Here is a 15,634-nt window from a genome sequence, read left to right as displayed (position 1 = left end):
TAGGGTGAGGGTTCCCATGGGGGGATTGAATAGCCTGCAAACAGCCATCAGCCCCTCACCCAGGCTGGCCAAACCTCCATAGGGTGAGGGTTCCCATGGGGGGATTGAATAGCCTGCAAACAGCCATCAGCCCCTCACCCAGGCTGGCCAGGCACCCCAGTGGAAACCCCCACCCTGAAGGGGGTGTGACTAGCCTGCAAACACCCATAAGTCCCTCACCCAGGCTGGCTCGGCACCCCAGTGGACTCACACCCTGATCCGGGACCCCCTTCAGGGCAAACCAGCAGGCACCCACCCATGCACCAGGCCTCTATCCTATATAATAAAAGGGTAATATGCAAACTGACCCTAGCAGCAAAATGACTGGAAATGACTGGTCCCTATGACACAGACTGACCACCAGGGGGCAGACGCTCAATGCAGGAGTTGCCCCCTGGTGGTCAGTGCGCTCCCACAGGGGGAGCTCTGCTCAGCCACAAGCCAGGCTGATGGATGCCAGTACAGTGGTGGTGGTGGGAGCCTCTCCCGCCTCCTCAGCAGCACTGAGGATGCCTGACTGCAGCTTAGGCCTGCTCTCGGCTGGCAAGTGGACATTCCCGGAGGGCTGCTGAGCTGCCAGAATGATGTCTGACTGCCACTTGGGTCCAATCCCTAAAAGAGCGGGCCTAAGCCAGCAGGTGGACATCCTCCAAGGGGTCCCAGACTGCAAGAGGGCATAGGCCAGGCTGAGGGACCCCCCCACCCCCCAGTGCACAAAGTTTTGTGCACCAGGCCTCTAATGTTAAATAAATGTAATCACATAGTATATGACCATTTGAGACTGACCAAGAACATACTTTTAAAATATACTTACCTAAGGACTTTTTAGATATAAGTTCTTTTTTAGGTTATCAATGAGTGAAATGATTAGAAAGTCCTTTATTTTGTTTTTGTTTTATTTTTGTTGAATTTATTGGGGTGGTGTTGGTTAATAAAATTATACAGGTTTCAGGTATACAATTATATAATACATCCTCTGTACATTGTATTGTGTGTTTACCACCCCAAGTCAAGTCTCCTTCCATCATCATTTATTCCGCCTTTACCTTCTACCTCCCCCCTCCCTCTGGCAATCACCATACTGTTGTCTGTGTCCATGAGTCTCTCTTTTTTAGTACATAGGTTTGATTTGCTCTTAGGCGTTCACTTTTCTCTTTAAGTTAGGCAACAATTTATTTATTCTTTCATCCACAAATTTACCCAGTGACTGTTACATTCCAGATAGCGTTTTCAGCACTGAACAAAATAGATTTTTTAAAAATACATTTTATTGATTTTTTTAAAGAGAGGAAGGGAGAGGGATATAGAGTTAGAAACATCAATGAGCGAGAAACATAGATCAGCTGCCTCCTGCACACCCCCTACTGGGGATGTGCCCACAACCAAGGTACATGCCCTTGACCGGAATCAAACCTGGGGCCCCTCAATCCACAGGCCAATGCTCTATCCACTGAGCCAAACTGGTTAGGGCACAAAATAGATTTTTTTAAAAATCCCTGTTTTCCTAGACTAACATACTAGTGGGAAAAGACAGACACTAAACAATATATATAGTACATAATCACATTGCTTAGTGTATTGAAAGGTGATAAATGTTCTGGAAATAAAAAGGTAATATAGAAAACTGGTAATTAGAGGAAGTGTCTGAAGGCATGCTGGGGAGGTTGCATTATTAAATAGGGTAGTCAGGGTAGGCCTCATGAACACAGTGGTAGGCAGAAATGAACAGACTGTGTAGTGAAAAGAATCTTATCTCATGTTTCTACTGGATTCCTGAACATCTTCCCCAACTTGTTTAAACTATAACTAGAAACACTCCTATATCTTTGAGCAGTACCTGCCTGATAGAGTCCTTATTCACACAGTTGTTACATTGTGGACCTTTACTCTGGTATGTACATTGCCTTCTCTTCATCATGGGATTCTCTGTGATCACCTTAAACCACTTCAGAACCCCAGAAGCACTGAACTAAAAATCAGCAAGTTTCTTGAAACGCAGATGACTAATGAGGTTGTGGAAACCATAGTGAAATGGCTACTTTTAAAAACATGAATGAAGACCCTAAAGCAAAATATGACATGGTTACCTACACTCTAGGAAGGACAGAAAAACAAACGTTTTCTCAATAAGGTATCAGAGCGGTCTTTGAAATATTCTTCTCCCTGTAGGTGGGTTTTGCTGAAGTCTCTCTCTCTCCCAGAATTTCTTGTGACTTGCCTTGGTGAGCCAGTCAACTGTGATTTGACAACTGTCAGGCACTGTTTGGAAACCTAATTGTTTCAAAAGGATGCTCTAGCAAATTGGTCTAAACTTTGAATATAAAAAATAAAGCAAAATATATCTAATTTATAATTCAGTAAGAGTTGACAGAGATGTGACCTGGTTAACTAAAAATGTAAAGTTAGCATACACACTATGTATACCATGTCTGGAATTAAAACAATGCTTGGATTTTTAATATCTTCTCTATACGATGATGCTATGATACTCTTTGTCTATGAGGTAACATTCACCTCTGGACTAAAGTTTACACTATTGACCTTATTTATTTTATTATTGTCATTAATATTTAATGACAATAATACAATAAATTTTAATGTTTCATTGATCCTCAATTTAATTGTAGGTAAAGAAAAAATACACACTACAGAAAACTCAGAACATTTATAATTCCTATTACATGCTGCCTGTTTTTCAATTTATAATACAGGATATCAATGCAGTCTATCTCCTAAACCATTTTAATTTTTGAAATTTCAAAGTGTTTATCAAACTCCTGGCAACTAATCTAAGCACAGTTTACTAATTTTTTATTAATAAAGTTTTATAATTAACATTTGCATAAGAAGCACAAATTAATGCGTATATTAAAATAGCCTCTCTAGTTAGATTTTTTAAGAATTCTTTTACACTGATTTTACTCCTCATTTAAATCCCAGATGAACTTCAAAGGCACATTTTTCATATTCCTTTGGAATATTTTGTCAAATCTTTCATTTTGCTCCACTGACAAGTGATGTTTCCAGTCTCCAACGGTACCTAGAAATAAGCACATGATCGGCACCTGGGTGAGTAAGTGGCACTATCAGGGCAAGAGTTTCTTCCCACCCACTTTCATCTCCTCTTCAAGCCACGCTAAATATCTGGTAGTTCTCCCTGCGTTTGATACTTCATGTTTCCTTATACAGAAATGAACTAAGAAACAAACTGAAAAACACTTCTAAAGTTCACTTTCCTTAGCTATTATTCTTTCACGAACCCCTACCATTAAATTATAACCTTTATTGAGATGGTATAACAAAAGTAAAATAGATGACTAGGTTAGAATTTTTTCATATATTTTACTAAATACCAGACACCAAAGAAATACAAGTACCATATCATTTCACTCATATGCGGAATTTAATGAACAAACTGAACGAACAAGCAAAATAGATAGATTCATAGATAGAGAGCAGACAGACAACTCTGGTATGGAGTAACTATTGGGAGTGTAGGGTGGAGAGATTAAGAAAAAAAAGAGAACTCATGGACATGGACAACAGTGTGGTGATTGAGAGTGAAAGAGAGGTGGGTAGAGGTGGAAGATGGGATAGGGGAATAAATGGGATGGGGAAAGAATAAAATAAAGAGAAAATATATATACAAAAATTAAAAAAAAAAAATGCCAGGCACCATACTTGGGAAACTATATCTAGCATGTAATTTAATTCTTAACACAACACCACAATATCAGTATTTCTTCATTTTTAAAATTGAAAAACTGAAGGGATTAAGAAGTACAAACTTGTAATTACAAAACAGTCATGGAATTTAAAATACAGTATAGGAAATATGGCCAATAATATTGTAATAACTATGTATGGTTCCAGGTTTGTATTATAATTATTGGAGGGATCACTTCATAAGTTATATAAATGTCTAAACACTATGCTGCATACTTGAAACTAATATAAAATAATCTTGAATCTCAACTATAATTTAAAAAGTAAAACTACATAAATAAAAAGCTAAAGATAAAATAAATGAAATTGAAAAAAAAGCCCGGCCAGCTGGGCTCAGTACTTGAGTGTTGACCTATGAACCAGGAGGTCACAGTTTGATTCCTGGTCAGGTCACATGCCCGGGTTGCGGGCTCAATCCCCAGTGTGGGGCATGCAGGAGGCAACCAACCAATGATTCTCTCTTACCATTGATGTTTCTATCTCTCCCTCCATCTCCCTTCCTCTCTGAAATCAATAAAAACATTTTAAAAGTTTAAAAATATGAAACCCAAAGATTTTCAAGTAATGAAATCAAGGTCAGAGTGTGTGTTCAGAGCTGTCATTGCTTCAGGTTTATTTGATGGAAGTTAGAAACTGTCATTAAGCCAATTTTTAAATGAAGATTATTTGGCATCTTCAACTATCAAATTTTCTTATTTAAACATTATCATTGGCATTTGGAACAGTTAGCCAGCTATTTATGGACATGAGAATTACTTTGTATTTGGTCTATTTAAGCAATGAGACTTAGAAGCTGATAATAAATGGGACAAAAAAGAAACACTTTTTAAAAAATAACAATATCAAGAGCAATTTCAAGAAGATCTTCATTAATTAAAAATAAATATCCATCATCAAAATGCTAAGTTATGGATAAATTAGTGAATAACATATGAATAAAAGAAGAACAAATTTTGTTCTAGAAAAATGTACATTAAAAGATCAAAAAAATTTTTTTGAATTGAAATTAAGAAGTATCAGGGGGAAAATATCTTCATTCTTAATTCCTGGCATGTCATAGACGCAAAATAAAAATTGCATTGCCCTAACTGGTTTGGTTCAGTGGATAGAACAGACTCAGGGGTCCAAGGTTCAATTCCGGTCAAGGGCATGTACCTTGGTTGCAGGCACATCCCAAGTGGGGAGTGTGCAGGAGGCAGCTGATCAATGTTTCTCTCTCATCAATGTTTCTGACTCTCTATCCCTCTCCCTTCCTCTCTGTAAAACATCAATAAAATATATTTTAAAAAATATTAATTGCATGTTATTGAATATTTCAATTCATAGCATATTGGTTTCAAGAAGTAGCAATCTACTTTTTACATTGAAGAAATATGACACATGAGGAAATCACTAACTCAAACTCCCTCCCCCACAACAAAAAACATGTTGGGTTTACCTCTAGAATGTTCTAGGAGAAATAAAAAACAAAACAAAACAATAATTGGAGCTGTCCTGGTTACATATATACATCACCTTGAGGTAAGACTTGCTAACCAATTTTAAAGAGTAGGGACATGTAGACTAAAAGGAAGGAATGTAATATTGATTAATTAGGTTCAAGTGTTAGACTATGTACTAAAAAATTGTGTAGTTTCCTGGGATACTTTTCAGGCCCATTGGCAGTTAAGTTCTTTGATTCTCTCCAGGTTCCAAATGACAGTACTTAGAAAGACATGGTAAAAACACGCCTTAATTAGTGTAGGGACCAAGCAATCACGGAACTCTCAACACTTTTGCTTCTAAAAACCCCTGAGCATCACCTTTGCGAAGAAAATGTCCCTCATCTGTTCTTTTCCCAACTTCATATTTTAGAATCTCATCATAATTGGCTTTGGGATCAGACTTCATATTCTGAAATGTAGCCTGTTTCACAATAGCTTCCACATCCTCTTCACTCAGTTCTTTCTCAAGAAAATGGCTGATTTTAAGCACAGAACTTCTGAGATCCTGAAAGAATTGTGGGTATGAGAAACTATTCAGCTTACAAACAATGCACAAGTTACATCCCAACACCTTTATCACATTTTGGAAAACTGAAGGTGAATGGACTTATTGTAAGTCTAAAGTTTGACAAAGATACATTACTTTCCTATTCCTTCTATGAAAATGAGTGCTCTGCTTGTCAGCTTTGTTAGAGCTTCCTGCTGTTTGATTTTATAAGGACAACTCACCTTCATTCACTCATTCATTCATTCAACTGGCACTTTTAGTAATGTTATGTTTCAAAAACTGTGATAGGTGCTGGAGAAGTTTAAGAGAACAATAATATGCTATCTGTGCTTGTTAAGAGTTTATAATTTCATGAGGGAAAGAGTAAAGCAAGTAATTAAATACAATGGCTACAGAAAAGGAAAGTCCAAGTTTGGTGGCTTCATTGGTTATTCTACCAAACACAAACTAAAGAAGACTTAACACCAATCCACACACTCTTCAAAAAAATCAAAGAGGAGGAAATACTTCCAAACTCATTTTATAAGGCCAGCATTACCCTGATACCAAAGCCAAATGAGAACACTACAGGAAAAGAACACTAAAAACCAATATTGTTTATGTAAGATAAGATACAAAAATCCTCAACAAATCATTAGCAAAACAAATTCAGTAATGCATTAAAAGGACTATACACTATGAACAAGTGACATTTACTCCTGGAATGCAGAGATGAACAGCCCTTGTTGGTTTGGGTCAGTGGATAGAGCCTTTGCTTACAAACTGAAGGGTCCAGGGTTTGATTCCAGTCAAGGGCATGTACTATGATTATAGGCTCCTCCCCAACCCAGGCCCTGGTCAGGGCACATGTAGTAGGCCACCAATCAATGTGTTTCTCTCACATCAATATTTCTCTCTGTCTTTCCCTTTCTCTGTCTTTCACTCTCCCTAAAAATCAATGGGAAAATATCTTCTGGTGAGGTTTATCACCTATAACAACAACAAAAGATCAGGAACAAGGCAAGGATGCCAATTCTCACCATTTATATTCAGCCTAGTACTGTAAGTCCTAACCAGAGTCAATAGACAAGAAAAAGGCATCCAAATTTAAAGAAAGACGTAAAATTATGCGTTCACATACAATATGATTTTATACATAGAAAACACTAAAGATCTACAAAAAACAAACAAAAACCCTGTTAGAACTATTAAACAAACTCAGCAAAGTTGTAAGATACAAAACCAACATCCCCAAATCATTTGCATTTATTTACACTAACAATAAACAGTCGTTTACCAAAATGGTCTCCAACTAGTTTGCCTATATTTACTATTATCACTTTTAAAGCCATTAGAGGGAATTACATTATAAAGATACTAATTCTATCATATGCTACTCTTCTAATACCTGTTAAAGGGCTCATTATTGCTTTTAAGATGAAGAAATTATTATCACTAACAAAGACCTTGCATGGTCTGGCTCCTACTGTATACACCTCTCTCTATCTTAATCTTTCATTCCCTCCACCTTGCTCTTTAACTTCTTCCTTCCAAGATATCATGCACCTGAGGCTTCAGATAATTTGCACATTCTCTCTTCTTGGCTTAGACTTGTCTTTTACTTCTCTGCCAACTCATATCTATTAGCTTGAAGTTGTCATATTTCTTTTCCAGAAACAATTGCCTATTACCTATACCAGATCAGTATATTTCATGTGCTATCTTATCATACCTGCACTTTTCCTTGCTAACAGTTATCACAGGATTAAAGTATATATACCTACTTAATGAATACTTGTCTTCCCTGTTGGATTTTAAGTTCTATAAATAAAGGGTTCAGTTGTCTTTGTCTTATGATTTAGGGTACGTAAGATATGTAGCAGGTAGTCAACATATCAACCATAGATCACAAAATAGTGAACTTCAAATGTGTTTGGTTGGGTTTACACAATGTATTAAGACAGTTTTCATTGGATGCCAACATGTAAATATTATGTGATTTCCATGAAAACTACATTTCAAGATTCTCTTTAATAAAAACAACAATAACAAAACACAAAAAACTTTCATCACTGGGCACACAATTACCTCTGACTAATTGGCCAAATCTTAGTGGTTATTTTTGTTTGTTTCTTTTGCTTGTTTAATATTTTTGTTTATTTTTAGAGTGAGAGGAATAGAGAGGGAGAGAAACATTGCTCTTCTACCAGGGATCAAGCCTGCAACCCAGGCCCTGCCTAGGCATCAAACCAGCAACCCTTCAGTGCATAGGATGACAACTAACCAAATAGTCACACCGACCAGGGCTGGCCCCAGTGTTTCGAAGTGCCTTTTCTCTTTTTTCAATCACTAGTCATGTGAGTTTGTCCTTAGAGACACAGATGGGTGCATGAAAAGGAACCACAAAAGATGACTGTGTACAGAGAGAAGAGACCCCTGAGGAAACCAATAATTAAGGGACGGGCAGGAAATGAGAACCCCCTAAAAAAGCATGGGAAGTAGTTAGGTACCAAGAAAACTAGGAAAATGTGGTTCATTTAAACCAAAATCAAAAAGGGTTTCAAAGAAATAATTTTTAAAAATAACCTTCGCCTCTTACCTTTTTCATTTCCTCATACATCATAAACAGAATACTGAAGTCATGTCTGTGCTCATACCAGCCTCTGAGGTGATCAAACCAACGGCTTCCTACCACTGGGGGGGAAATTAGTAAGTGACAAGGTAAAGGTGCTGCACTCAACAAACAGCAAACCTGAGTCTTTCTTTTCTGTTCTGGAATCCCCCAAAAGGTAAGTAAAGCCCCCACCACTGGACATCTATGTTACCTGGTAAAAATGGTGCTTTGGGAAACAATTTCATGATTTTAATGGAAACCTGCCTCTCCTGTGCATGTAGGGAAAGCAGCAGAGGAGAAAATAAGAAGCCCAAGCAACTCATCCTGAAGACTGAAGGGAAGCTCCTTACTTTCTTACTTCTTCCACCTGAAAATCTGTCTTTATTTCTCCTTTTATCTATTTTAAGATGTCTGGATAGCAACTTCAGATATCTATAAGACAGAACCTGAATCTAATCTTCTAAATAAGTGAGAGCCCCAGTTCCACATTCCACAAGCCTCTCCCATCAACCTATCCTCCTCAGTGTTGAGATGAATATTGCACCGCTGCCATATAAAGCCTACCATAAGTCCATGACAGAACACAAACACTACGTCCACTTTGGATGGGTACGCCATTGTGGTTCTCTTACGATCTGGTCAAACTGTTTCTTAAACAATATGCCTTTGCAACCATAGCAATCCCCAAAGTGGTCCTGGTGAGAATAGAAAGGCCATTGGGTGGCAAATTAAATTAACGGAGCAGTAACCACTTATGTGCATCCCGCTTCTATCGTTACTCTTCTTTCTTTCCTTAAAATGTGTTCCCCAAGTTTGAGAATTTGGCTAAATGGCAACATGGCCTCCTAAACAAGTTGAATGCATAAATTCATAGTTACCATTTCCATCTAGAAACCTTTTCATGAAATGTTCCATATTATTCACAGCTTCAAGCGTGACCACCAGATTTGAAAAATGAAAGTATGAAGTCATAACATCCTTGGGGTTTCTGTAGACGTAAATAATCTGCAGGGGGTATAGGAAAACATTTTTAACAATTCTTGGTTGTCCTTAGAGGTTGTTGTTGTTTTTTCATACCAAGATATGTCACTATATGAAAGCATAATAATTTGTTTTATCTAGCCTACTACTCATGGAAATTTAGGTTATACCTTTTATTTTTTTTGCTATTACAAAGGCTGAAGTAATCAACTTTATTCATATAACTTTTATTTCACGTACGCAAGCATATAGAAATTATTTCTAAAAGTATAATTATTTATTTTTAAGGTTGGTTAATATTACAAATTACCCTGCATAAAAACTGTTTCAGCCCTAACCGGTGTGGTTCAGTGGAGAGAGCATCAGCCTGCAGACTGAGGGGTCCCTTGTTCGATTCCAGTCAAGGGCATGTACCTTGGTTGCAGGCACATCCCCAGTTTGGGCTTATGCAGGAGGCAACCAATCGATGTTCTTTCTCTCACATCGATATTTCTCTCTGTCTTCCTCTCTCTTCTACTCTCCCTAAAAATCAATGGAAAAATATCCTTGGGTGAGGATTAAAAAAAAATGTATTGAAATGTAATATATACATTTGCTGCAACTTACCTATTCACTAATACACTAAACATTGTAGAGCCATACAATAAATTCTACTGAACTATTAAAAAAATAGAATTTTATGTGCTGTCATCAAAGAAATGTTGCTGTATACTATATAATCACACTACAAGCAATGTGTGGGATGACCCAATTTATGTATATACTTATGATTCCATATATATTTAATGTTTAAAACAGTATCAAAGATTATAATTATCATGTTTGAAAGACTGTGAATGCGTGGGGCTGGAAAAATATATTTGAAGAAAGTATTTTTGTTTGTGCCAAAGGTCCATAAGCTATTTCTATGACTTACTTTAGCTTTTTTGCTCTTGAGACCTTTTGGTACTAAATAATATGGGAGGTGGGAACAGAAGAGGCGAGGAGACGGTCTGTTGAGAAAGTCTGTTTTGCGTATATTGTATTCAAAGAAGGGGACTCTATCAAGCGTTGACAAGTCTTCAGTTCTGTTACGATGTCCCTCAAAATAAATCAAGCTGAGAATCTGCTGAGTCCAGATGGTACCTGTAAAAAGAAATAATTTCATTTCCAACCCTGAATTAATGTTTTATTAACAATGTCAATAATTATGCCATCTATCTCAAAACTATTTGGAGCTTTTTCTTTCTTTTTAACCACTCCAAATATGCCAAGGAAATATGCCTAACTTTTTTTCTAAGTATTTTACATTAACATTAGTAAAGATAAAACTAGGTGTTCTAAGTTCTGTTTTCACTCAAAAAGAGTTGTGATAGTAGTGATTTAGATTAACCCTTCAGCTCTTTTGTTCCCTGTGATTCATGTACGTCTGTTCAGGTGATTTTCTGCGGCTGTCTCTGTTTCTCCTTCCTTAGTCTTTCTTAAAGCTTTACCTTTTGTAAATATAGACAGTTTAAGAGCTCAAGACCCCTTTCAACTTTTCTTTTAAACATTGTGTAGGTCTCCCAATACAGTGCTAAATGAAAGCACTGATGGGCATTCTTGTCTCATACTTGATTTTAAATGTTTCCCTATTGCATTTGATGTCTATGGTAGTTTTTGTTAGAGTCTATTCATCGGGTTAAAGAAGTTGACTTTCTCCCTAGTTTGCTAATAGTCTCCCTTAGGAATGTATGCTGAATTCTATTAAATGCTTGTTCTGCACCTGTTGAGCTGAAAATTCAGGCTTTCTTCTATGCTTTAGTAATGTGGGTGAACTGCATTCATATATGTTTAAACCAATCTTGAAATAAAGCCACCTTGGTCACAGTGGTATTTTTGTTTTTTTTACATTACTAGATTTGTTTTGCTTATATTTATTTGGTTTAGGATTTTTGCACCTGTGTTCATGAATATATAATCAATGTTCTAAAAGAATGTGAGGTGTCAATAATCTTGCAATCAACCATTGCGCCTCAATTGAGTAGATTTAATAGACACAGTAGATTTGATAAAATTTATGGTAAATCTGGAGAGCACTAATCTACCCTCTAAGAAGAGTAAGAACCCAACAGATTGGACGAAAGACTGGTGTGTGGTGTGCCAAATACTTAGGCTGGATTAAGGGTAAAGGAAAAATTCTTATGGGCTGCTTAACCTAAAACTAAGCAAACTCAGGCACCACCAACATCTAAGGGAGCAAAACAAAAAAAACACCTGATATCAATTGTGCTGACACATTTTGCAGAGTAGAAACATCCAGGGAAAAGGCATTGTATTACTAATTTGGGGAAAGTAAACAGGGTCCTGAATTTCAAAGTCAATGGTAAAAGGGAGGGACTGGAGCACTTTCATGAAAATCAGGAATGACTTTTTTGTATTGACTTTGACTCCAATGTATCTCTGAGCAATATTAACCACTTCGTACAACATTGATTCAAGAACACCAATCACCCTGTGTTCTAAAAAGCACATATAAAAGATAAGCTTTTAAGGGGAATGTAAGATTTGAGGACAATTTACTTTAGTTCAAAATTATTTCATTATTATAGGGAAATAAAAGCAATTAGAGCAATTGAAAAGCATATTAGGAATTAGTTCTGACTTGAGAGATGCTGCTAACCAAAAGCCTGCTGGGTTTTTTAAATATATTTTCTTCCATTCTCAGAGAAAGCCAACAGGTCAGCATTGACCTAGTATCTGCTTTGGCTCAATGTTTGGTTTCTTCTGAGGTGCCTTAAAAAACAACAATATATGCATTTTAAATGAGCTCATATAGTAAAACTTTGAGATTTATTTAACTTATTAAAAATCCTAATGGTGCTCTAAATGTAGGCTGGGCTACTGTTAATGTCTGGAAAAGGGCTCATTTGTACACATGTATTACCAAACCAGAGTGAAAACTGATAGCAGGTAGTCCACTCCTCAAACTTACCAGATTTTGGATATGTAATTATGAAGACATCATCATCTCTAATTTCAAAATCATCTAGATTTTCTAGAAAGTCAGCATCAACTAAAGAAGATTCAAAATTATAGTCTTTAAAGTTCAGCAAATATGTGTCTTTGTTGTCCATACTTATTCACCTACAAGTAAAAACAAATAAAATTCTTTTCAATTTCATAGTATTTTATAGTAATTACTAACACTGAGTGTTCAATATATGCCAAGCACCTTTTAAATGTCATGTGTCTCAACCCATGCCATACTAAACAGCTTCCTATATAATAAAACCCTAATATGCAAATTGACTGAACTGCAGAAGGACCAGTCACTTATGAGCGCACTAACCACCAGGGGTCAGACACTCAATGCAGGAGCTGACCCCTGGGGGTCAGTGCACTTTCATAGGGGAAAGGCCGCTCAGCAAGAAGCCGGGCTCATGGCTAGTGAGTGCAGCAATGGGAGCGGCAGCCTCTCCTGCCTCCACTGCAGGCGGGCGGTAATGAGTGAGGGGTGCCAGACTATGAGAGCTCCGGACTGTGAGAGGGATGTCTGACTGCCAGCTCAGGCCTGATCCAGCAGGCGGACATCCCCTGAGGGGTCCCGGACTGGGAGAGGGCGCAGACCGGGCTGAGGGCCCTTCCCTCCCACCAGAGCACAAATCCGTGCACTGGGACTCTAGTGCATATATAAATATTTACTCTTAATAGCAACCAAACATTACTAGAGGTTTTGTCACTGTTTTAAAGAGGAGGAAACTAAGATACTAAAAGGTTAAACAGCTTTTCCTAAAACCCCATGAGGGAGGTATTATCATGATTCCAAACACAGAACCAAGGAAAATAAGGTAAAGGAGGTGCAAGGATGCCCAGCTGGCAGACCTGGCAGGATTTGATGCCAGACTATTTGGCCACAGAGCCCATGCCTTCAATCACTTTACTAATACAGTTTCTTAGTATTTCATATTTTTACTATTATAGAAATAGGAAATTCTCCAATAAATGTACTTTTTTTTTTTCTGGAACAGAAATACTCTGTTGTCCCTAAAAGAACCTTGTGAGGCTTTGGGATCTGTCTGGCATTTCAAATAAATTGTGGAATATGCTCTGTGTGTAACACCAACTGCTTTTACTTTGGAGATGTCACCCTGATATAGTTGCAAGATATTATAAGGTTTTTATGACATTTTCCAATTGAATTTTTATCAGAAATCCTAAATAAATCTAAATAAGAAAGTCAATATATAAATAGGAAGTAGACAGTCTAAAGACATATCTGTTCAAAAATTGGACCAGATAGGCATTTCTCTATTAGCTCTACCTGCTAAATATATATATATATATATTTCAAAGAGGGAGAGGGAAAAAGAGACATAGAAACATCAATGATGAGAGAGAATTATCCATCACCTGCCTTCTGCATGCCCCCTTCTGGGAATTGAGCCTGCTACCCAGGCATGTACCCTGACCAGGAATCAAACTGTAATCCCTGGTTCATAGGTTGATGCTCAACCACTGAACCACACCAACTGGATGAGAAATCTATTCTTGAATGTTAAATAGATGAGGAAATCCCAGAAGTTCTAATAACACTAGGTTTAGAACCAACACATATGTTAGTTGTGTACTTTTAAAATTTTTTTAGCCCTAACTGGTTTGGCTCAGCGGACTGAAGGGTCCCAGGTTTGATTCCGGTCAAGGGCATGTGCCTTGGTTTTGGGCACGTCCCCAGTAGGAGATGTGCAGGAGGCAGCTGATGGATGTTTCTAACTCTCTATCCCTCTCCCTACCTCTCTGTAAAAAAATCAATAAAATATATGTAAAAAAATTTTTGTGCACACCTAGAAAATGAATTTGTTAAAGTTGCATATATGGCTTTGTCTAAATTGCATGTCAAAAAACTTTATTACTTTTACAAACAATCTAAATCATTTTATCAATAGAGGAAAGTCAGATGTTATAATTTTGCTGAGTAAGAGTAGAAACATCACTTGCATTACAATTTCCTGGGTTTTGGTAAATGTTCATATTCTAGGCCTATAACAGACCGATAGGATTAGAATTTCTGGAATGTGTGCATTTTAACAATCCTGCTGATCATTCTTTAAAAAGGGCTGGGGGGGGGCACAAAATACTGTTTCAATGAATGGTTATCTCAACCTCCAGAGAAGGCTTTGTGGGTATTATTTTATCTCCAATTAAAAGATCCAGTTCAGGCCCTACTAAGTTGCTAGAGCTTTCCTGTCTCAAGGTGAAGTCCAGGCAACCTCACCTATTGAAAAGTGAGGATAGAGAAGACTGGCTGGTAAATCACAACGAATGCTTTCAGGAGATAGATGGAGTGCTGTTATGACTTTGCTATTATGAAATTTTCCAGGAAAAACCTTGGATAACTCAACCTTTGGAGTGTGGCGAGGAAGAATTTATACTGTATCACATGGACACACACACCAAAAAGCACCAATTCCAGGAATTCTTGATTCAGAGCAAAGAGTGTCAGGCAGCCCACAAAAACATTCTAAAATCACTCCGTTTAACTACTTATTATATTTAGTATGTCTTACACAGTCTTAAGAGAGAACAAGCTATTTTGTCACAGAAACAAGGAGCAAAGAGTGGAATGTGGAATGCATTTTTATATAGGATCTCGGGACTGGCGAGTCATATATTGTTTGTATCTCCTTAGTAAATATAGGATAAAGTACTTGTATAAAGAAAAAATGTCATGTGTTTTCCTTATTCTTGCCCTGCATTCAAAAGAAAAAGAAGAAAAACAGAAAATTGAGGAGAAAGAAATAAATACATTGTATGCTGAAGAGAGTGTAAGACTTGAAAGAGGCTCTATGTCTACGTTTTCACTACTCACTGTTACACGTCAACTGATGAAGCAAAATCCACTTCTGATATAACTGCATGGATCACAGGGAATGCTGTGTTGCTGAGAAATAAATACTCCCTACAAGTGTATTTTGGCCAATGAGTAGTGCTCTAGGGAGTCAACAGATAGCTCAGTTTGAATAAATAAATTAGGTAATACTTTACTGATATTAGGAAATAGACATCTGATTAGTCCAGACAAAGCAGGAGTCAAAACTGGTGGCGATAATAAAGAGAGCTGCATGTAACCAGTCGTCATATTTACTTAAATTGGAAACTATACAACAACAACAACAGGTATTTGAAAGCTATAGGAACATCTTCCTTGGGCATGAAGGATGGCTCATGAATCTTTTAGACCTATCTCAGAAGGCTGGTGATCCTTTCCAGGTTTTTACTCCAAACATCCTATGTAAAACTGGCTATGGCTATGGGAGGTTCAGAGAACTTTATAAAATCAAAGTG

The 15,634-nt window shown here is 37.3% G+C and overlaps 1 protein-coding gene across 3 annotated transcripts; it reads right to left on the bottom strand.

The window, feature by feature from the left end:
• Window positions 1-900: 900 nt before the first annotated feature.
• LOC132236815 (amine sulfotransferase-like) lies at window positions 901-15,280 on the bottom strand. Of its 3 annotated transcripts, none has more exons than XM_059700128.1 (7): window positions 15,159-15,229; window positions 12,285-12,365; window positions 10,248-10,456; window positions 9,229-9,355; window positions 8,336-8,430; window positions 5,568-5,754; window positions 901-3,079 (listed from the first exon to the last, which is right to left on the bottom strand). In XM_059700128.1, the coding sequence occupies exons 1-7, from the start codon at window positions 15,205-15,207 to the stop codon at window positions 2,958-2,960; spliced, it is 870 nt and encodes a 289-aa protein (XP_059556111.1). In that variant the 5' UTR covers window positions 15,208-15,229; the 3' UTR covers window positions 901-2,957. The 3 variants fall into 3 exon arrangements, with proteins under 3 accessions (XP_059556111.1, XP_059556110.1, XP_059556109.1); XM_059700127.1 differs by having other exon boundaries at window positions 904-3,079; window positions 12,285-12,436; window positions 15,144-15,222; XM_059700126.1 differs by having other exon boundaries at window positions 907-3,079; window positions 12,285-12,436; window positions 15,159-15,280.
• Between the last annotated feature and the right edge of the window lie 354 nt (window positions 15,281-15,634).

This window comes from Myotis daubentonii, chromosome 6 (genome assembly GCF_963259705.1).
Source record: "Myotis daubentonii chromosome 6, mMyoDau2.1, whole genome shotgun sequence".
Taxonomy (NCBI): domain Eukaryota; kingdom Metazoa; phylum Chordata; class Mammalia; order Chiroptera; family Vespertilionidae; genus Myotis; species Myotis daubentonii.
The sequence above is the reverse complement of the archived record's forward strand: the minus strand, read 5'-3'. Positions and strand labels throughout refer to the sequence as shown.